The following is a 23,209-nucleotide window of genomic DNA, read 5'->3' as shown; positions in this document are numbered from 1 at the left end:
CACATTATTTCTAGTGAAAGTAATGTATCAGTATTCATTTTGATAAGTCATTAATCATTACATGCATATCTACAACCAGGTTATATGAGAAAAAATCATGAGGGAATATTTATTTTTTATTAGTGCTGTTGGGGTACTTGCAACGTATGTACACAATCTAGAGTTTACTAGTTGCTGTGTTCTAAATATGTAGAATACATACTGCACAATTTAGAATTATACCCATCCTTCAATACACATCTTATGTAGCATATGCTCTGTGGTTATTAGCACTAAGACACAAAATTAAACATTAGTTATATGAAGAAGCAATTTCCAAGCTCTGTTTCAAAAAGATTTCAAGTACTTTTTATTACAAATGATTGTTTATAGCACTGAATTAAATATAATGAAGACACAGGAAGATTTATATACCTTACACACTGTTCCATATTCATCTACAATTTCTTTTTCTTATAAATAACACAACACCATTAATTATGCAACTTGCTTACTTCTTATGTTATCCTAGTTTCAATTTGTTGAATGAACAAATTGAATGTCACATGCTGAAGCATCAAAGAGGGGATCCCCAGCTTTCAACTTTCAAACAAATAAATATTCATATACATTGGAAACTACATATTTAAAGGATGCTAAGGACACAGGTACAGTAAACATCATCCACAGAAACAGTAATTTTGTTTACTATGGCCTCGGACATACTGAATGCCTTCTTAATTTAAAAAAAAATTATATATATTTTTTACATGTTTTCAAAAAGAGTACCATCCTATATTAAAAATTCTTTATTTTTCATATATTCTCAACGACCTCTTCTATTTCAATAGCCATGTCACCAAAAATCTGGTAATATTTACATCTCATGTAAATTACAATTCAATAACACTGTCACCACAAACGTCACTTCTGACATGTTTACATTACACATCTTAAAATTTTGCATCTGCTGTAAAACAAAACATCAAGAAGTATTACAGAGGTTGAATGTTATAATGAAACAATTTTAGAACCTTGAAGTGTTGTCAGATCTGTAACACTCTATCTGATAACTGTGTATCTTAGCACTAGACCTGCACCATAGTTTCTACTGGTAAAGGCTAAATCATAAGATTGTCATGTCAAAAGGATGCATCCTACTCCCTACCGATTTTCCATAGTCTTGCTAATATAAGAGAACACTCCAACAGTATGATCATACAGAAATCCATACACATTTAGTGTATTATGTTTTTGACTGATTATGTTTTTTATGAACTAGCATGAATACCCATTTCATTATCCAGATGACTGAGATATGCAATGACTGAACAAACATGTTGTATAAGCAACCTGAATACATATAACTTGTATTGCTTTTTCAGATAGAGATACTTCTTGATTATGTTGTATACTCTTGTCTAAGACACATGGACTGCTTCTGTTACTATGAATTCTCACTTTTTACAAGACAAAATACTTTTATACCACAGCTAGGTAACAACTTGTTACAAGTCTCTCTTTAGATGGTTCTGGGGTCTCAAATTAATTCATATTCCTTTGTTTCTAATTCCCCTCTTGGAAATTCTGAATTGCCAATCAGAGCAAGCCTTTATGATCTGAGTTTATGACTATTGTGCATCAGAAAAAGCTGTTGCATGCCCTTGCCAAAATGATTAATGGTCAGTGGTATCACATTACTCTTAAACAAAGTCAAAATGTAGTTTCAATAGATGCCATTGTACTGCTATCGTTGTCGTGTGAACTGCTGGTTTGCATATTGAATATTGCTTTAATATAATGTAGTCAACCTTCTATAATAAAACACACAAAAAAGTGACTTATTATAAACACAATAATACATGATTGTTAAACTGTTACATACCAAATAAATAAAAAGATAGTGTCCTAGAAGATGATCTTTATTATTTTTCTAATGGAAATTCACTGACGAAAAAATATAACTTATTCCAATAAAATTACAAAAGACCTATTCACAAGAAAATTATTATAGAAACTATTAAATTGAGAATGATGTACATAATCATAACCAAAATAATTTAATTATAAATTGTCAACTAAAACCAGTGTTAAATGAATAATAATAAAAAAATTGCTATATTTCCAAATATACAGATGAAGCATATATTATGTAAGATGTTATCCCACACCAATAACTCGTCATTATTCTGTTTTGTTTCCATCTCATTCATCTACTCTGTTCCAACCATTAAAGACTATGCAAGCTAACTAGTTCTACATTTCTAATATACTAACCACATGACCCTTTCATTATTTCAACCAGTTCTAGACTTTGGTGGAGACAAGCTGACTAAAATTCTACATTTCCAAATCGATACCCGTACAACTCTCACCTTGTTTCAACCACAGTTCTAGATTATGATGGAAAAAGCTCACTTAAATTCTACACTTCCAACATGATACCCATATGATTCTTTCACTTTGTATCAATCACAGTTCAGGGATATGGTGGAAACCACAGGGTTGGATGATATCTAAGCTAATTTCAAATAAAGCATTGTAAGCTCTATCATGGCAGTTAATGAAATTAGTTATCATGGTGATCTCAAACTAGAATTACAGATTTTGCATATGTTAAATATAGAGTTATGGGGTTCAATGTTAGGCTAAGACAACAATCTCAGATTAGAGTTATGAACTTTTTAATGTTAACAGTAACTTCATACAACAGTTAAGAAAATCATTCATAGCTATTATAGTGATCTCCAACTAGAATTATGGATTTAATGGTAGTTAAAGCAATAACTTCAACTTTTCTTTAAAGAATTGGATGGAAGGTATGTCCAGGATCAGCACAAGAGGTGGGCCATGAATCCCAAAACTTCTCACTGACTCATTCAAGTTCATTTTCAACAACAGTTTAAAAACCATATTATCAATTTTTTTTTTTAAATGTATGATTTTTTACAAATTGCTAAGAAAAGTCAACAACAGCTCTACTGGTTTCCCCAAATGGAGAGAAGATGAAGCCAGGTCTATCTATGACAGTTATTACCAACTACCTGCAAGTTTTATGATAGATACCATGGTTATCTATGAAACTGACCCATTATTAAAACTAAATGTTGGTTTCTGTATTATTAAAAACTCGGATACAGATTGAAATGATGTATTGTATCTATTAAGATAGATATGCCAGAGATAATTATTGGCATTATGGTAGTGACAATAGACTAGAAGGTTTTAAACAGTAATTAGCCAGGGCACTGTCCTTAAGTTATGAATGCTAACTGCACAAAAGTTGTTCTCACAAAAATTTAGCACAATCAAGGTCATGGTAAATAAAAAAATTAAAGTTAAAATTTCATTTACCCTTTTCCAAAGTCTGAAGACTTGGTCTTTATTAAAAATAATTATTATTAAACATCAATTTTCTAAAATGCAGAAATTGGTTAACAAGTAGAAAATAATCTCCTAGCTGCTAGATTGTCATTAAGATATTGCTTTTGAAAATGCTAATCAGCTTATCCCAAAATAAATAGAAATGCTGACAACTTGCAAAGTACTTTTCCTTTCATATTCAAACTAGTCATTTTTTAATAATGGTCACTACAAGAGACTTCCAAATATTCTGGGTCTTGCAAGTTGCAAATTAGTCTTTTTCCTGTAGAAAATTTTCAAAAACTGCACAAAAGAAGTTATTCAGAAACTTATAAATTATAAGATGATACATAGATTGAAGGCAGGTAGATTTGCGAGCTATGAGACAAACAAAAATACCCATCTTCAGTGATGAATAAAAAGTTAACCTATCACTTCAAATTCTTCTGTGGACTTTAAGAAGGACTTTGTTTCACTCAGAGATAAAGCTCCTAAATATTCATACTGCACACCAGGAAAAGCATGAGCAGGTTACTCATGCTAAGAGGTGCTCAACAACAACATACAGTAAAGCTTTTTTACCCTTTAAGTTATGTCACATTTTGAAATGTAAATGACAGTGTAATTAATTCCTAACAATTTAGTGAATATTCTGCTTGTGACATAAAATTCGGATTCAATATTATTCCTGCCCGTTATCCTGTCATTTGAAAAGCAAATGTTGAGTTTTGCCTGAGTGCACAGCTTGTAAAATTGGACACACACACACATACATATAGATATATAAAATCATTAATAGAGGACCTAACCTCAGAAACTTTTCATAAACAAAATATGTGGACTATAGATTATGAACCACAGACATGTTAAAAGAACAATAACTATACCTAATGCACCTCTAAAATTAAATGGTTGTCAAATAATCCACTTATTACTTCTGAGAAACCTTTGACTACACCTAGAGGATCTTAGAAACTAGCAGTTAATGCAATAAACTTGACAACCTCACAATCTAATTAACTAAAAGATGTAATAATAACCCAAAAGTCTAATCAACTAACAGACAATGCATTGGCAACTAACACAGCTGGAGGTCATAAGAAACAAGGTAACTAATAAATGATGCATTATCTGGAATAAGAGGAGACTTCATAAACATATAAACCACAGATTAGGTCACAGCTGAAAATTTCATACACTAGTCATCAAGCAGTTTAATAACTTCAGAAGCAAGTGTACTAATAAATTATGAATTAACCTTAGCTGGAGGATGTCAGGAGCAACTCAACTAGCAAATAATATATTATATACAGTTGGAGAACCTCAGAAAGCAGTCAACTAGATGAAGATGCATTTACCATGGCTGAAAACATAACAAATTAGACAATTAGCAGATTATGCATTAACCACAGTTGAATGGCCTCAGAAACTAGACTACTAATAAATCATGAATTAACCTCAACTGGAAGATGTCAGAAACATGTTACTGAGCAAATGATGCATTAACCTTGGATGAAGAATGTCAGAAGCAAATTAACAAGTTATTGATGTATTACCCATAGATAGATAACCTCAGAAACTAATTAGTAGGTGTGACATTAACCACATTTTGAGGGTCTCAGAAACTACACCACTAGCTTACGATGTGTTGCCCAAAAATTTGGGACCTTAAAAACTAGCTATTCATCTGACATCAAATATATTCACATTATTTTTTTGTAACTGACAAGAAGAATCATAACTAAATATAAATACTACAGAAATATTTTCACATAACTATTAGGTGTACTACACCACACAGTTTTTATTTTAAGTACAAATTTTCTCACAGTCCAATTTTTCATATAAAGCTGTTAGGAAAAAACAAAACAAAATATGATAGAATGACTGGGAATTTAGTAAAGTCTAGTTCTAGATTACTCATGGAAAAGATTGAAAACTTTCAACTGTCCTCCTCATAATATGCAATAAGTTTCATTTTGTACTTATTAGTGAAAGAACAAAGTCAAAAATAAAATTAACAGATCTTTCTTTTCTTTGTTTTATATCTCAAAAAATTATTCAAATACACATACTAGCTATTCAGACAGTCCTTACTGTCCTTGATCTCAGGAAAGCATCCAATTATTAGAGAACGAATATCAGGTACAACATCATCTGGACATTTCAGCAGTTCAGCCAAACAGCAACAACGGTCAACATGTGCCATCTTTCCTACCATAGCAAACTTTAGTGCTGCATCTTTTAGTGGAATGCAGTTGTGTTGTTTGGAATGATAATAAATATCACAAGTTTCTTCTGGGGTCAGATGTTGAAGAATGGCTTCTGCTAACTGTCTCTGTAAATCTCCAAGCAAAAATCTGTCACAAAGAGTTAGAGTATCCAACATTGTTCCCAATGACCCTTTTTTCAGAGCTGGACAATCACAGTTGTATAAATAATGAAACACCAAAATCAGAGCATCACTGGGCACATCTGGGAGAAAGAGTGTGTTCTTTGTTGACTCTAAAAATGATCCTTGAAGCAGAGCACTAAAGTAGTCAGAGTTTCTACTAAGTATTTCTCGGTTTGCTTTAACAGCAGTACCATCACTGAGCACAAAAGAAACATCAGAAGTTGAACTTTCAGCAGCATATTTACATTTTGCATAAGAAAAAGATGATCTACTGCCTTGGGAATCCACTAATGGATCAACACCCAGGTTACAACACAACACTGAGAGGCTTCTCACAGAAGGAGGAAAATGTGGGGTGTCTGGATTTTGAATAATGTCCAATAATACATCCAGTCCTTTACACTTTATCATCAGGTTTTCAAGAAGTGACTTGCGTCTGATAAAAGAAATAAAATATGAAAACTGAAAGCTGACTAAAACAATGTGCTAAAAAAAGTACTTAAACTTCTTTACACATACCAACTAGTGTTTCATCAACAGATCATGCCATTACCAAAAGAGCATCTTAGTACAGACAAAACTAAACTCTTGAAGTTATAAGAACCTTCAGATGAGCACTATTAAAAGTACTCTAGAGACTATCATTGTGATCTACCAAACAAGCTTAACAAACAGTTAATTTTTTGTTTGACTTAAATAGAAGCAGGTACATAAAAATATAAATTTAGGAACTGACTGAATAGTTAAACATTTTTTTAAATGCTTTACATAAAACTAAGATATGTAACAACTATACATATAGCAATGTATAGCATAACTTTCTTTTCTCATTTGAAAATATAAAATACTAGTAAATACTTTACACTTTTGTGTTAATTTGTCTAGCAATGAAAAAATCAATTAGCTTCTGTCTCAGTAAGATACAGTGAATATCCATGGACAAAATGACACTCACCTTACAATATGAGGAATTGCTATAATATATGCAATCTTTTCAAAAAGCTGTCCAACTAAAAGAGCATGAGATAACACCCCTCTGCCATAATCAGACTCAGCTATCATTCTTAAATTGATGAAAAGTTTTTTTTGAAGCATTTCTAACTTTTGACAGCTCCAACACAACTGTATGTCATGTTTTAATTCTAGTTGCTCCAACAACATAATCACCACTTCAAAACCCACAAGTTTTTCAAAACCATGATGATTACTTGTTAATCTTAACAAGATACGCTCAGCTCTGGGAGAAGGGAAAGAGAGGGATGTCAGGTAATTTAATAGCACTTGAACACATGCTTTCGAGGTGGCTAGCCAAGGGCTGAATTTCTCTACCTGTGAGAGCTGTGAGAAAATAAGTAAAATAATGCCACCTACAGTGTATTCATTATCTTTTTCATCTTCTTGGTCACTGCGCTGCCTAGATGCACCAGCTGCTGAATCGTGCCTGCTACGTTTTTCCACTTTGTGGGTAGAAGATGAAATTGTAGCTGAACAAGATCTTTGAGACCTTTTTCTTTTTTTAGAAGAAAGTTTCCACATTTCGGCTGCAGTTTCTTTGCATGATAGTCTACTTTTATTCAAAGAAACTGCAGAATCTGTTTTTTGTAATACTGTAGCACACAATTCTGATGAAGCTGCACAAGATAAACCATCTTTACTCTTTTCTTTACCTTCTTCATTGTCTGAAAAATATTCTTCACATACAGGAGAATAGCAAGGTGCAGAAACATCAAGTGAACCATCTGGAGACCCCTGAGACTCTGGAGAAGAAGGGGGAGAGTACAAGACATCAAGATCTTTCGGGGAAAAACATACACTTGTAGAATCTGAATACTGAAAGGTGGGTGATGTTGTACGTGGTGACAAACTAGATGACTGGGAGTGTTGTGGACTGTACATGACTGGCGATAGGTTTGAATCCACTGAATATCTATCTGGTGAATAACAGTAGCTTAATGTGCTGCTTGGACTCAGAAAATCTCTTGAGTAAATATAATTGAGACTCTGATTCTCATCTAACACCAGTTCATTCTGTACCTGCTGATAGCTTGGGCTATGAATACAAAACACTCTTGATGATGAAGATGACTTCTGAAGTGACTGTGTCATACTTGCAACTTCTTCATCCAATCCATCATCATCATGGTTAAGAAACTCCTTTAAATTTTTCCCATACTCTATTGCTTCAAAGTCATTTTCTTCACCTTCAGCCTTAAGAATGTTCATGGATGACACGAGTTCAAAATGATCGGTCGCAAGGGAGTTAGCTGATGAAGAACGCTGTTCACCTACAACCATAAAAGAATCTAAACACAATTCAAATTCATCACCTTTGGTCTGAGATGACTTGATTTCAGATTGTATCTCAGTGCATTTAGGTTCATTATTTTTTATGACTGAATCACTTAATTTATTAATGTCAACAAAGTTATTAAGACTATTTTGCTTTTTTTTGCTCTCAGCACTGTGGGTACAATTTGTGCATGTCTCTATTATTGGTTGATGCTTTGTTTCCATTAGCTTGGTTCTGCTTGACTCTCTGTTACTATTTTTAACACCATCTTTTACTTTAGAAAGTACCAATCCACTAGATTTGTTCTTACTACTGCAATCAGGTTTTGCTTTCACTCTATGCTCTCCTCTGTTTTCATCAATGAAGAGTTGCATGTGCTCCACTAGCACTGACAGCATGTCTAGATTCAAAAGAGCATCCAAACTTTCCTCATCATATCGGAAAGCCAAAAGAGAAATAATAATTCGTGAATGTAAATGTTTTTTCTGAGTATCTCTTAAAATATCCAGTAAAATCTTCAACCCTTGTTCATCTCTAATCCTAACACGGTTGATAGCCTCTCGACAACAGTAGCAAAGAGCTGTCACAAGTGCAGTTGTTCCTACAAAACAACCAAACTTGGTTACACCCAATTTTGTTTCCAATAGTACATTTATTACAATATACAGTATAAAATAGTTTAACCATTTCTTTGTTTTCTTGATAACACTAAACTTTTTATGATGATGTAAGAAAAGTTACAAATTACTATTACTCTTACTCATACTGATTTCATTGCTTTTGACAAACATTTAAAATTTATTGAAGTTCATTATTTTGTGCATTAATGAAAAACTGTAAATCATACAATTTACAAACAAAAAATATCAAATGTATGTACAAGCAATTATTTTTTCACCATAATTGGTTAAATTAAAAAAAACAATTCAAGAATCTGAGATATCTTAGCAAGATAAGCATGCTTATAGAATGGTTACTGTACATTACTACCAAATATTTTGACTTAAGCCTAATGTAAACTTCCCAAGTTGACTTGATACCAACTGTGTGCTACTTGCACCACTGCTTAAAAGAAGGTGATGTAACTGACAAAATTTACACCATATCATTGCAATGTGACTGTGGGCTTAGCACATAACAATAATATAACACATTAAATAACAATAAAGTAATACATTTTCACAAGATTATAGTAATATAAGTTTATATACATAATATGATTTCTTTACACTAGAAATCATGCATACCTCCTTATTTAAAGTTTACTGATAAATTTTCATATTATGTATTGGTAAATTATTCACATTAATATATTTTAGTGTCTGTTATTACCAATAAGGTTACATTCAAATTAATTCTTTTTAATTTCAATTTGTAATTAGTTTCTCTGAGTTGGGTATCACCATTTAGCTTTAATACAGCATTTTACATCTAATTTTACATTATACCTTTAATTAAAATGTTATAAACTACATGATAGATTACACAATAACCAATTTTAAAAATATTAAAGTTCCAACCAGAAAAAGTATATACAGAAAAGTAAAGTAAAACAGACAGAATTACAGCAACATAGTTGTAAAACTAGAACAGAAAAACAATGATGTAACTATCACACTTGTACAGAACTCCAACAGCATAGCTGACAATTATACAAAACTAGCCTACACAATGTCTCATCAAAAATGAAGGAGCAAATACTATCACCTACCCCATAGTGTACCCTAACCTCACATGTCACAGCTAATGGAAATAATGAATTTAGCAATATTAAACTTGACCAAAGAGGCAGAAGAGTGCAGCAAAACATCAGTAATTTCTTTGTGTTCCAATCAAAATTAAAATCATTCACAAAATGGATTTGTGGCATATTCATGGAATAATTATCAGTGAAAAATCAGTTAGATTAACAACTTCTAATATAAAGAAAAGCTGATGCATTTTGTAACACTACATTCCAACAATGGCTTTTACATTATGTTGTTTAAAAACAAAAGTATAATCTACCATTGTTAGTTTATGTTCTGAAAGTATAAAATGAGACATACAGACAATAAAACTGAAAATATTTGTTGATTTCTTAAGTTAGTCTCCATTGATTGAAGAAGTTTGTTTTTTATTAAAACAGTTTGTGATATAACAGAAAATAGCTTAATTCAGAAAAAAAAATCTAAGTTTAAAACTGAATCAAAATTATAAATTCATGATCAATTGTATGCACTTGGCTCTGTGCTAGGTGATTCTACACTACATCTTTACGTTAGGCTTATCATACCAACATTGACTACACTTAGAAGGTTTCATGGCCCCCCTTTCATCCCTGTCACTAAAATCGTAATAGGCAGAGAGCAAACAAATTACCCTATCTTGATGAATACATTTTGGCTTTTATGACTCTCCCTATTTCAAGAAATCAAGCATGATGTGAAACACAACAGCTTTCACATACATTAGATCATAGCAATGTGATTACAGCTCTAACATGTAATAATGCTGTTATAATACTTAGAGTCATGGCAGAATACCTTTAACAATAATATAAGTTTATAATAATGTAACTTATAGCTTCAAATTAACACATTAATGTAAATATGAAACTAGCAGAAGAACACATTAACTGTAGCATTCACACAGAAATACAACAGTATAAACTTAACATTCACCAAGGCAAACGTTGACCAAAAATGCTTTTGGTATAACTTGTTAGATGATACTTAAATATAAACTTAAGTAAACTTCATGATTAATAAGCTAGCTGTCAAACAAGAAGCTCCATACCACTAAAATATTTAAAAAATGAACCGTTTACTTAATGTTAAGTTTAAGTAGCTAGTTTCTTTGTAACACATTTATGTATGCTTAAAGTTAACATTTTCCAATATTGGAAATGTTATTCTGATAGATATTTCCTTCTGCTGTGGAAAACAGAAGGGCAGGAAGGGTGGTATCCACGATACAGAGACCAGTGGTAGAAAATAAACTATTGGGTTGAGGAATAATTCGCGAAGCGTTTTTTCAAGTTAAAAAAATATATTCATAAATGAAACACTTTCGCAAAATATTTCATGTCATTTGGTAGATAATATTTTGCTCTAATAGATGGTGTGTTTGATTTTCATATGTCTTTAACTTTTGCTTTCATTTTCAGCTCATTAAATGGAATGTCAAGTGGACAAAATCGAGCATTTTCGACACCATCTGCTTTTCGCATTTAATTTCTTGCAATTTCGTTTAAAACAATACATACTATATACCTAGGTATTACATGAAATAAAGTATCATAATAAATGTTTTGGGTGTAATGTGTTCATGCATTGAAGTATTGTATAGTCTTGCATGTAATGCTTGAATGAAATTATTTAAAAACGCTCACGAATTATTCCTCAACCTAATACTTCTGCTGATATATAAAGAGAAGGGAAGAATAAACAGAATGATACATGTCAAGAAAATCCAGAACATCTAGCAAGGAACCAGACAAAACACATACATGAAAGCAGAGTGAAGAGAATGTCAGATGGAAGCAGGAATAACATGTCTGAAACAGGAAGGATTTGGATAGAAGAGGAGTAGGACTGTAAAAGGTTCTAGAGAGGAAACTACAGCAGAATCAATGACCAGAACAGTGGACGTTTGGTATTTAGGTGAGTGCCAATAGCATCCAGTAGGAGAGTGCAGCTGAGAACATAGTCACTTGAATACCAGATGGTAAAGGGACCATTCTGTTGGTAAAATATTATCTGGTTACAAGAGATGATCAATGACAAGATTTGGGATGTCTTGGATATGAAAAGCAGCAAAATGAATGTGTAACAAATGGGCCTAGAAAAAGAGGTCTAACGTGTCAAATCAGAGAATTAAACTAGGTACTCCCTTAACAGTTGCTAGGAGAAACAATAGTAGAGTTGTTGGTATGGATCATTACAAGACACTCACAGGCTGTCCAAAGAAAATGATCCAAAGCTCAACATGGTGCCAAAATTTCAAGAGACTGATACGAAGAAATGATTCTACCTCAAACCACAGAACAAAAATCACTTATGCATCCAAATACTCTTCTCACCCCATCAGGTTGCATCAGTAAGCAGATGAAGGATCTGATGAGAAAGAGGAAGATCTGTTGAGGTGTTAGCTTTGTTGAGCTACCAGGTGAAGTCAACTGCAGAGAAGAAGAAAGGTGAATAGTAAAGGAAAATGGATTTGGGATGTGGTTCTACTGATCCTATAGAGTACATTAAAGATAATGCTTACGAGCATGACTCAAAGGGATAAAAGGTTGTATAGAATCCAAAGTCCCCAAAAGAGAGAGAACTTTCCACTCAGTGAGAGAAGGGGAGGATATGGTTTTGGAAACCAACTACTCCATGTCCTGAAAGCAAAGAGAAAAATGATGGGCCATGCTGAGGTAATAATTTAAAAACATATCCAAATTAAAGAGGCATTCTGACTTATCACATACAAGAAAGTATAAAAGGTATCATATCAGAAGTTTTAGTTTTATTTCAAGTGTTGTTTTAACTCCATACTGCTATATTTATTTTCTTTGTCTGTGACTCTAGGTTATTCTATTGTTAAATAAAAATGACACTATCACTGCTATGATTTTAATGGAATGTTACAGTTACACAGATGTACTCTGCAAATATTAAGCTTGCCTAAATAGTTTGGTTCTTTTTTAATTTTGTGCAAAGCTACTTCAGAGCTATCTATGCTAGCCGTCCTAATTTAGCAGTGCAAGACTAGATGGAAGGCAGCTAGTCATCACCTATCACTGCCACCTCTTGAGCTACTCTTCTACCAATGAATAGTGGGATTGACCGTAACATTATAATGCCCCCATGGCTGAAAGGGCGAACATGTATAGTGTGACGGGAATTTGAGACTGTGACCCTCAGATTATGAGTCGAGTGCCTTAACCACCTGGCCATGCCAGGCCTACCTAAACTGATTTTGTTCTTTTCATGCCATAATATAAGTTAAAGTCCTGTCTCTTTAATCTACTTAATTTGGACAGTAGTAAAAGTATGTGTATCATTATCTGGTTAGTGACAAGCTCATAAAGCAACTTACAAATTTTCCTGTTGTTGATCAAAATTAGTAAGGGAAATGATACACATTAGATGCATTAATCAAGGCTTACATATGGTACTTATTATTGTTGCATCATATTTAATAACTTTATACAGCTCAAATAGATATCACAACCTCCTCAAAACAAGTAAAAGGTCCAATTCCCTGTGGATTGGTATTTAAAAGAGTCTGTAAGTAAAGGTGATGAGCAAGGCTCAAAGGGAAAAAAAATATCAAATAGGAACAAAGAATTTTACTTTAAACATAAATATTTAAGTGGTATAATAGCATTCCTAACATCTTGTGTAATTGTGAGATATGCTCCTTTAATTCTATATTAATGTCATAATTGCACTGATATAATTCTATGCCAGTGCTACAGCTATGTTGGTGTGATTCTGTCCATGATGCATTACTTTTGCATATACACTCTTTCTGACTGGAACTTCACAGTAATTACTTCACAGTATTTGCTTTACATCCAACAAATTCATAATTAGTACAATGAAGATATTGTTTTTTTTACAAGTTGTTAATTTGTTTCAGTCGTCATCATTAATATTCTTCTTCTCACAGTTAACAATGCATTCCTTTAACTTGCTGCCAAAACTAGGTTGACATTACTTCTACTTTATCATTGTATCATTAAAACAGTAATAACTAGGCATTTCTAATCACCAAATACTTTTCCAAGATTAAATGATAAAGATTACCTGGCCTCTCATTTTCTGATCTCTTGATTTGTTCTATAAATACAGGAATAGCACCAGCATTTCCTAATTCTGGACGTATTGCTGTCTGTCCAGCCAAGTTCACTAAAACAATTAGAGCATCTTCCTGGATTGTTTTTTCTGTAGATGTGCTCATCTCTACAAGGGCTGGCAAAGACTGCCCTTCTTGCATCTTAAAAATTACACATTCATATTTTATGTTTTATACAACAGCCTTTTTAATACACTCAGTTTTATTTTTTGCCTTGCATGATCACTTTTATCAAAGATACCTTTATAAATAGACTAAAAGGGCACACAATAGCAAAAACAACTTCAAATCAATATTATTGTGAATCTTACAATTTAATTAACAAATTTGTACAAGATTCCTGATACTTTAAGATATTTTTTTTGCATTAACCCATTTGTTATGAACATGTTATTCAAATTAATTGTCAATGTAGATTTTAAAAATTTAAAAATCCAGCCCATGTTCAGCTAAGCTTAAAAACAAATTGTACATATCTGGTTATCATATCAAACTTACTTTCTTCAACTTGACCCACAAGCTTTTGTAATAACATAGTATTAAGCTAATACTACACAAACAAAAGTTAAAGCTTGTACTAAACACATGTAACGAAAATGTCATTTAGCTTACAAACCCTCATGAAAACATTTTTTCAACTTTATATAGACATGTTATTTTTTACATAAGAACAAATGCTATGTTTTTGTTTGTGATGTTCAAGAACAACAAAGTTCCTAACTTTGTACATTCTGGTAATAAATTGGTCTCAAGACTTTAAAAAGCTAGTTGATTACATATACATTGATATTACCAATAAATGTTGTGATACTGTTAAAAAAATCATAGCTAAACAAACAACTAGATCAAAAAGTTCTTTTTATGAAAACAAGTATTGATTGTTACAAATAAGAAAACAAATACTACACAGTGTTAATCACAAATGAAACATAGATTTTGGTCATTTTAAATCAAAATACACAAGTTGTATTTATGGTTTACGATTAAAAAAACAAACTAAATATAAATTTGTCACCTTTATTGGTATTATAAATTAACATCAACAAAAAAAATGGAAATCTCCCAGAATTTTAGTAAATTAATATATTTACTAGTAGAATTTAAAACATGCATTTATATTTATTAACAATTTACAATCTTTTGGTTAGTTCTCCTTACAAGTGATTATTATAAATTAAAACAGCATTTACAAAATTAACTTTGTCCTGTATACTAAAAATGTGAAATTCTAAATTTTGAATGAAGTAGAACTACAAATATAAACACACACACATATCTATACTGCATTTGATCTTAATGGTTATTAATTTTCAACTACTCTAACCTGTTGAGCACATTCTACACTGCATTGCTGAGTCAGAGAAGTCAGGGTCTTGACACTGGCTCTAACAACATCTCTGTTTTCTGATGTCAGCAGGTCTGCTGAAAGGAGTACACCTTCTTGACTGATTATTTCTTGTCTATGGTCAATTGTGTTACCTAATATTCTTGGTAACAGAGAAGTTAAAACAATCAAAAAGCATATTAATAAATTAAGCAATTTTATGTATCATATGTATAGATATAAAACTAAAAACTGAAACAGGATTCAACAAAATCTCAATTTCTCAAGTAAAATGTTATTCAATTTCACTATACATTTTTACATCTCATTAATTCTAGTTTGAATATGCACAATGTTTCAGAAAGTATCTTATCTATACAAAGAAAACTGTATAATAAAATAAATAAAGAAAACATTTTTCAAGCAAAATGTTTAATAAAACTACATTAATTACTTACAGTCTGCATATAAATGACTACATTAAGTTTTTTTTTTACTGTTCTTTCACTTTTTTGTAGTCTGCACACTGTGCAGGAATACTTACATGAAACAATAATACAAGTTATGAATTACAAATAAAAGATGGTATGTTCCATATGTAAATACTGTCATTAAACAATCTTTCCAAACAACAAATTGCAAACTTAGATTTAGAACTGTTGTTTAACATACATGTGGCGAGATGAACATACAACATAATTTAGAACTGTTGTTTAACATACATGTGGCGAGATGAACATACAACATAATTTAGAACTGTTGTTTAACATACATGTGGCGAGATGAACATACAACATATGAACATTCTTTAACATAAAATTATATTACTCAAATGCAACACAGCTTTTTTGCCACAAGATAACCACTGGACACAGACATAAATGAACAGACTACTCATATCATAGTAGAAATGAACTATGCTTAGAAATCCATAGCCTTTACCAAACTAGTACCTATTCAGTACCACAGTATTTATTGTTACAGCCTTATCACTTTCAGAGACTCCACTCCCTATTGGTTGTTTAGAAATGAATAAACATATTATTCATGACAAAAAAAAAGTATTACAATCTCACCCAACAGCTTTTGATATCTAACTACAGTTATGATATTTAACTACATTTTCTAGAGAATAATGAAACTAAAAGCCTTTAACTTTCAATTTTTTAATTGCCAAAAAATTGCACTCTAGTGCATTACTTAAATACAATATTGATGATCAGACACACACTAAGGTAATACACATAATGATGCAAGAATTTCTATGATTCATTTCTGAAATTACCTCAGAGTTCTCAGTGCTGTTTGATGACACCCTGGATTTTTGGTTGAAGTCAAAAGTTTTATCACTAAAGGAAGAACCTTCTTTTCATGAACAGCATTACAGCCCTGTGGACTCAGAGCAATATTTGCTAAAGCCCTACAAGCTCTATTCTGAATGCTTTCGGATGCAAGACATTGAAACACCAGTGCTGGAAAAAAATGTACAAAAAAGAGTAGAGTACATTCAATTTACTGGTGATTTTTTTAATACAAGTTCTGGAAATAATTTTATTATGCAGTAAATTCTAGAAATCCTCATTCAGTTTTCTACAATCTGCTTTAACCCTTAAACAGTGGCTATCATCAGTGGATGCTGCTATCTATAATATTCCTGCTGTTTAAAGGTTAATCATCTTGCATATATTTATTTTGCGACCTAAATATAGCAGTGATTTTGCTCACTTACACAGAGAATAAAATATTAATTACAAAATTTGTGCTTTGATTGTTCAGACATGTTTACATGAGAAAAAATTTATACTTTGAGGGTAAAAGAACCAATTAATAATACTATAAAATAATTCTGTTTTATATGTATTAAAAATTCCAAGTTTTGAATAGGTATTTTAGTCAACTTTAGGATGTTATAATTTCACTCCTCATCATTACTGTTTAAAATATTATCATTGGTTACTTTATGATATGGGTGTAATAACATTTTTTCTTCATATTCCTTTGAACTAAGCAAAATCACAGCTCACTGAAAAATCATTGTTAAGAGATACACTATTTTTTATAGATTTTACAACTGAAGATAAAGATATGATTCTTAACCTACACAATTTGTAAATTTGGTTACAAAATTTATGCTAGTGCTATTGTTCAAAATAAAACTTGAAATAGAAAAGGCTGATTAAGCAACTAATCAAGACCTGTCATCATGAACAGACTGTACAATTCAGGAGAAACCTGAAAAATCCTCAGCTGAGATCCCCTAACTTCATGCTTGTGTAATAGCACATGAAATAGTGGTAAGAATATCAGAAGTTGTAACATGAACTTCATAATTCATCTTAAACTGGGAAGAATCCAAAATGGAGAACAATAAAATTGAAAAACAAAGGAAGATAGCAGTGGCAAAATATTAAAAACTGTAAACAAAAGAATAACTAAGTCACCACTTTGCCCACAAAAAAAATCAATGAAAACATGGCACCACTGGAAAATGTCTGCACTAGATCATGGCCTAACAAGAAGTGATAGTTGGGTGAAACTGAACAGAGGAAGTTGCATGCACCAGGAGGGTGTGCTACACTCCTATTGGTAGAGTATTGTCACATATTGATTTACATGTGATACACAGTGAGCCATGTTTATCATGGGATATGTGGGAATTCAAGATGTGGCATGCATAAATATTTTTGTATATAAAGGGTAGCACTGAAGGAGAATAGCTATACATGTGAAAGATTGAAACACAATGTATTGGAAAATCTGCACTTTTCAATTAAGTATCCTTACTAAACATTTATCTGTTAATACAAGGAGACAAGCACAAAGTGATTTTCAACTCAAGACTAAATATACTTTTTTTTTTTTAATCAGGAAATGATAAAATTTCATTTGCATAATCTTTAAACCCTTGTAAATAAACAACCATTCTTCTTCACTAAAACCTTACATTTTATCTGCTAAATTCTTTACCCTAACATGACCGAACTTGTAACCACCATAACAAAAATGAGTACTAAGACTCAATCCTTTTTGGTTTTGACCATGAAGATACAAAGTACTTCTCCTGAGATTTTCTACTCCTAAACTTTCACATATAGTACCTATGTTTATTTTACTGTTAGTAACTGAACAAGAAACCTACGAAGAACAAAGCAATGAATCACCACTCCCACTATTGGACTACTTCTGTAACAACATAATATAGCACTGCTAATTGCAAAAAAGCATGTATGGTGCAATAAGCCAAGATTCCCACAGAATTTAGCATAATTCTGGCTACAAGAACACAAAGGTAGAGGATTCATTCCTTTGTTTACAGTAAAATGATTTTAAAATGAACTGTATAAAGCAACAAAAGTGTGAGAAAATTTTTATAACTCTGTACAAAGTCAAGAAGTAGGTATTTGGATGTTAGTTATTCTTCCAGGGTGGTTGAAATTTAACAGTATTGATGTACATAGTGTGTAACTGTTGATGAACATATTTAATTACTATTTACTCATAAATGCTAAACTTGTAGCTATTTTTCTTCACACATAGAAAAAGAAACAAAGAATATACAGAAAATAAATGATTTCTAGTACCTTAAGATATCAGGAAATTGGTTTGCACTCATGCATCATACTTCCTAAGCCTTGCAGTAAACCTTGGTTATTCTCTCAAGTGAAGGGGGAATATAAATTCATTCTTCTATATTTCAAAGATTCATGTCATAAAACAAACAAATTATCAAATTTCTGTTTTGGTATATATGAAATTGCTGTAATTTACCTAGCTCTCTGAGTAAGCTATACATGGATTAAATAAAATCTCATTTCTGTTTAAAACAAGGATTTAAGTGCCATGCTCTCTTAAGTGTCCATTTTTCAACTGGAAAATGTTTGAAAAATATTATTCTATGAGTACGATTTATACAGTTCTTGAAAATATAAATACTGAAAAACCTTGTGCCAAACATCTATTGCTCTGGCTATATTCTGTCATATTTTTCCATCTTGTTGAATATAACGACTACTTTTCAAGTGTGTTCTCCTTTACTAGATTATATTGTACCTAAAATAAAAAAAGGAAAAAAGCAAACAAATAGTAAGGATGTTTTCCCTTCTGCTGCTTTTTATTGTGATCATATTTCAACTGCTGACTTCGTTTACCACCCATTCTAAAAATACAAATATCCATCACTGAAATGTATACTACCTCTATGTGGAATGCATAGAAAAAACTGTTAACCTGAAGATGACCTAAGAAGGTCAAAACGTTCTGTACTTTATTTAAATTAAAGTTTTAATGTCCATACCATCCATCTTGAGAATACAATTTCATGTTCAGTGATTTTTATTGAAGAATGAAATTTATTGTTATCCTTTCAGTTATTTATATTAAGAAATTTGTTGGCTGTTGTGTATAATAATATAACAAAATTTGAGTATCTACACTAAATACCTTGTGCTTTGATCATAAAATAAAATTATATACAACCTGGATTGATTTTAGACAAATCATTTTATATACTCACAATTCATAATTATTGTCTTGAAAATAAACAACCATAAAGAACACCACATTATTACGGTGACAAATTATTTTGGATATATTTATATGAGAAAATGGGACAGTCAGTTAAAAACAAATTTTCAAAACATAAATGTTATCCAATTAATCACAATAAAGGCTTGAGTCATATTTATAATTCTTTATGTTTGTGTTATTGCTTTAATATTAAACTTTTCTGTTGCTGACATGCTACTTATTTCCTCGGTTTGCTGCAAAAACTTAAACTCAACATATTACATGTTTGGACAGCTCTTTCCATTATCTGTCATTTAGAAATTATTATACATTTGTACAAGGTACACACTCAGAGTAACTTCTCCCAGAACACTGCTAGTATCAAATTGGACACTTAAGAAAATCTGGCCCTTAATCAACAGGACTCCAACATTTACATTAAAACTCCAGCTTTCTCCTTCAAGCTAATTACACACAACTATTAGAATCATATAGTTTGAAATGTGCTCTTCCTATTGGTTATAAGCAGTACCTAAGAGAAATAGGTGCGAGTACAACAAGAGTCTTTAAAATAATGTAGTAGTCGAAGAGGAGACTACTTTCGTAGATTAGCTAAATATCTTGATATCTCAATAAATAAAAGAGGTGAAAGATTCTTATTTTATATTCTACTTTGCCAAAGTATGAAATTTGAGCTTGTGATTCATTAATTACTATAGAGATGAACATTGTAGTTGTAATACATTGCCTATCAAACAAGAGAACATGCACTGCAACATAAAAAAGTATATTTGATATTTTGTTTTTAACATATTTTGAATTAATAAATTATGAACTAAGTTCTGACTTTTGATTATTTCAACTATGAAAGTAATCAAAATATTGACATCATGCTTGTTTGTTGATCAGTACAAAGCTACATAATTTTGAACTGCTGACTAAAGAGAAAGCAATTGACTAGCAGCACCCATCACTGATACTCAGGATAATTAAATATTAAATAAAGTGTAAATTTACATTTGTTTTTTTCCTTTATCTTATTATTCTATTTCAAAATTGGGTAACTGTATTTTTTAATGTTGTAAGAACAAATATAGATCTAGATGATACAAACCCCTTCCATTTTTATCAGGTATTAATAACTGTGTTCTTTCATGTACAAGTAGGTACAGATCTGAAAGGGTCAGGGAAAACTGTCTTTCCTCTTTTCTTTTCTTTTTCCAAATTAATAAATACATTATTCAATGTTGTAAAAAGGCTCAGATGTCAGGGACAAGGGACTTTAGGGTATCCAGACCCATATTTCAGAATTTGATAACTATTCTTTAATGTTATAAAAGCAGATATGAATTTGGAGAAGGGATCCAGGAATCAAATCCCTTCCATGTCAAAAACCTGTATTATTTAATAAATGGGTGCAGATATAGGAGCCATTCAAATCCTCCCTCCCTTTTTCAGAAATTAATAAAAGAAAAGGCAAACATCCTGAATCTACAACACAGTATCAAAAAAGACACATTAGATACAACTTATAAGCTACATAACTGGGCTATTAATTACCACAACAGTTATTCAATGTTTTCTTTAATCAACTGGAATATACAGCAACCCACTTAAGGTCTCAAACAATAACTGATTATTTTTAAGCTATTATTATGAAATGAACATCAATTTCAAGTTTCCATGGTAATTTCTCATGTCTAGGCTTTTTTCGGACATTAACAATGTGTCTACTAATAATACAAGTGTGTGTGTGTTAGAGTCCTTAGACTGACATTGTCAGATCTCTGTCTACCATATTGTAACCATTCTGACAAGTACTCCTTGATCTAGCTGCACCTATTTATCATTCTTACAGTGTTCAGTTCTTTTAGTTTTAGGAAATATTTATCCACATTACATAAAAGCTTACCAGAATGTAATATGAAATATAACCAATATAAATTTAAATGCTTTTCAATTAAATATATTTTGTTTATTTTCAAAGGAGGATAAAACAGTCTTATATTAATATAAAAAGTCATATAATTTCAGGTAAAATATAATTCAAATCTTTGTGAATGCTGAGTTTCAAATGTCTATCAAATCATTGTAAACTGTAATAAGCAGCATACAATTATAAACCTTTGTTATTTCAAGATGTAAACAACATGTTAGCCTCTACATTACAGAAATCTTATGTAGAACAAACCTTAGTAAATCATGTTTAATTTACAGTAAGCTATATGAATAAAATAACTCATATTTCAAACTATAATCATCTTGTTGGATCAGCTGTCACAAAATAGGAAATGTCACTGTAATGTACAAGAAAACCATCACCCTATCAAACCATACCACTGGCAAAATTTTAAGTGAACTAGTAAGTTCCAGAAGGTTTTGTTGAACTATGGAGAAAGGTACACCACATAGAGCCAGTCTACATTGTTATAATAACAGTACTGGTATTAGACCATACTTAACACAGTTAACTTTAACCACACCAATCCTATTCCTATTTTTTTCTTTTTTCATATTACCCCTATATTTCATGCTTACCAACACTTTTGACACCATCCCTGCAAAGGACCTCTTGTCTCACTTCATCATCAAGACAACTGTTTGCTAAAATACTTAAAGCCAAGTCAGAAAACTTGGGTTTCTCAACAAACTGCAGCAGTATTTTAATGCCCCCATTTTGTAGCAGTTTCTTAACACCATCAGGTTGCTTAAGGAAGTTTTTTCGCAAATGTACAAGACCATTGTACACTTCTTTAAATGAACCACTACTTAGTTTTCGAAGTAAATCTTGAATTTCGTTAGAACTGGGAATCGAATTCACACTAAGAGTCTCGTAAGTACTTGAAGAAGACAAAGTCGAACTTGACGGATTACCTACCATATTTCTGCAAATTCTGGACATACTAAAATATTCATTTCAAACTAAAATAACAAATAAAATTGATGCTTAATAGACTAAATACATTATAAAAGAAAAATTTGAAATAAATCAGTAGAGGGCGTAAATCAAATCAAGGTTTATTTTAAGGAGTTATCTATTTTGTAGAAAGTAAAAAACATATAGCCACACGTATTCAAAGGTGGTGACCTCTGTAGAATTATAATTTTTATATTAAATTTTAAATAGCTTTCAAGATTCTTTATATATTTGTTAATCACAAAGCTACACAATGAACCATATGTCATTTCTTGAGAAATAAGTTATACTACAGTTTATTTTCCCAATAACCTTAATTAAAGTTGATATTGGAAAAGAACTTGGGTCTCGTCTAGTTTCGCCAAAAAAACCTCTGGGCAATGTAACCATATGTTCGAAGTCGATCTTCGTCACAAGGTTCAACTTATAGAAATCTATGTAGAAACAGTTTGACCCATCCCACCTCTTTACGATTACCATTGGTGAACAGTAGGCTGAATTCAAAGGCTCGATGATCTCAACCTCTAACAATGACTCTACTGCTTGATCAGGCCTCTCATTGTATAGGGCACCTAGTAGGACCTCACCTTAACTGGATCCCTA

General features: G+C 31.6%; 1 protein-coding gene across 1 annotated transcript; it reads right to left on the bottom strand.

The window, feature by feature from the left end:
- Positions 1–324: 324 nt before the first annotated feature.
- LOC143240459 (uncharacterized) lies at positions 325–22,781 on the bottom strand. The gene is made up of 6 exons (XM_076482900.1): positions 22,228–22,781; positions 16,469–16,655; positions 15,184–15,346; positions 13,811–14,000; positions 6,693–8,628; positions 325–6,173 (listed from the first exon to the last, which is right to left on the bottom strand). The coding sequence occupies exons 1-6, from the start codon at positions 22,589–22,591 to the stop codon at positions 5,417–5,419; spliced, it is 3,597 nt and encodes a 1,198-aa protein (XP_076339015.1). The 5' UTR covers positions 22,592–22,781; the 3' UTR covers positions 325–5,416.
- Positions 22,782–23,209: the final 428 nt, after the last annotated feature.

Source organism: Tachypleus tridentatus, chromosome 13 (genome assembly GCF_004210375.1).
Source record: "Tachypleus tridentatus isolate NWPU-2018 chromosome 13, ASM421037v1, whole genome shotgun sequence".
Classification (NCBI taxonomy): Eukaryota; Metazoa; Arthropoda; class Merostomata; order Xiphosura; family Limulidae; genus Tachypleus; species Tachypleus tridentatus.
The sequence above is the reverse complement of the archived record's forward strand: the minus strand, read 5'-3'. Positions and strand labels throughout refer to the sequence as shown.

Excerpts from the sequence above, each read along its gene's own strand:
- LOC143240459 (XM_076482900.1), bottom strand. The coding sequence starts at position 22,591 with ATGTCCAGAATTTGCAGAAATATGGTAGGTAATCCGTCAAGTTCGACT. Across the intron at positions 15,347-16,468 it reads ACAGCACTGAGAACTCTGAG|AATATTAGGTAACACAATTG; the intron begins GTAATTTCAGAA and ends TCTGTTACCAAG. Across the intron at positions 6,174-6,692 it reads GCAATTCCTCATATTGTAAG|ACGCAAGTCACTTCTTGAAA; the intron begins GTGAGTGTCATT and ends TTCTTTTATCAG.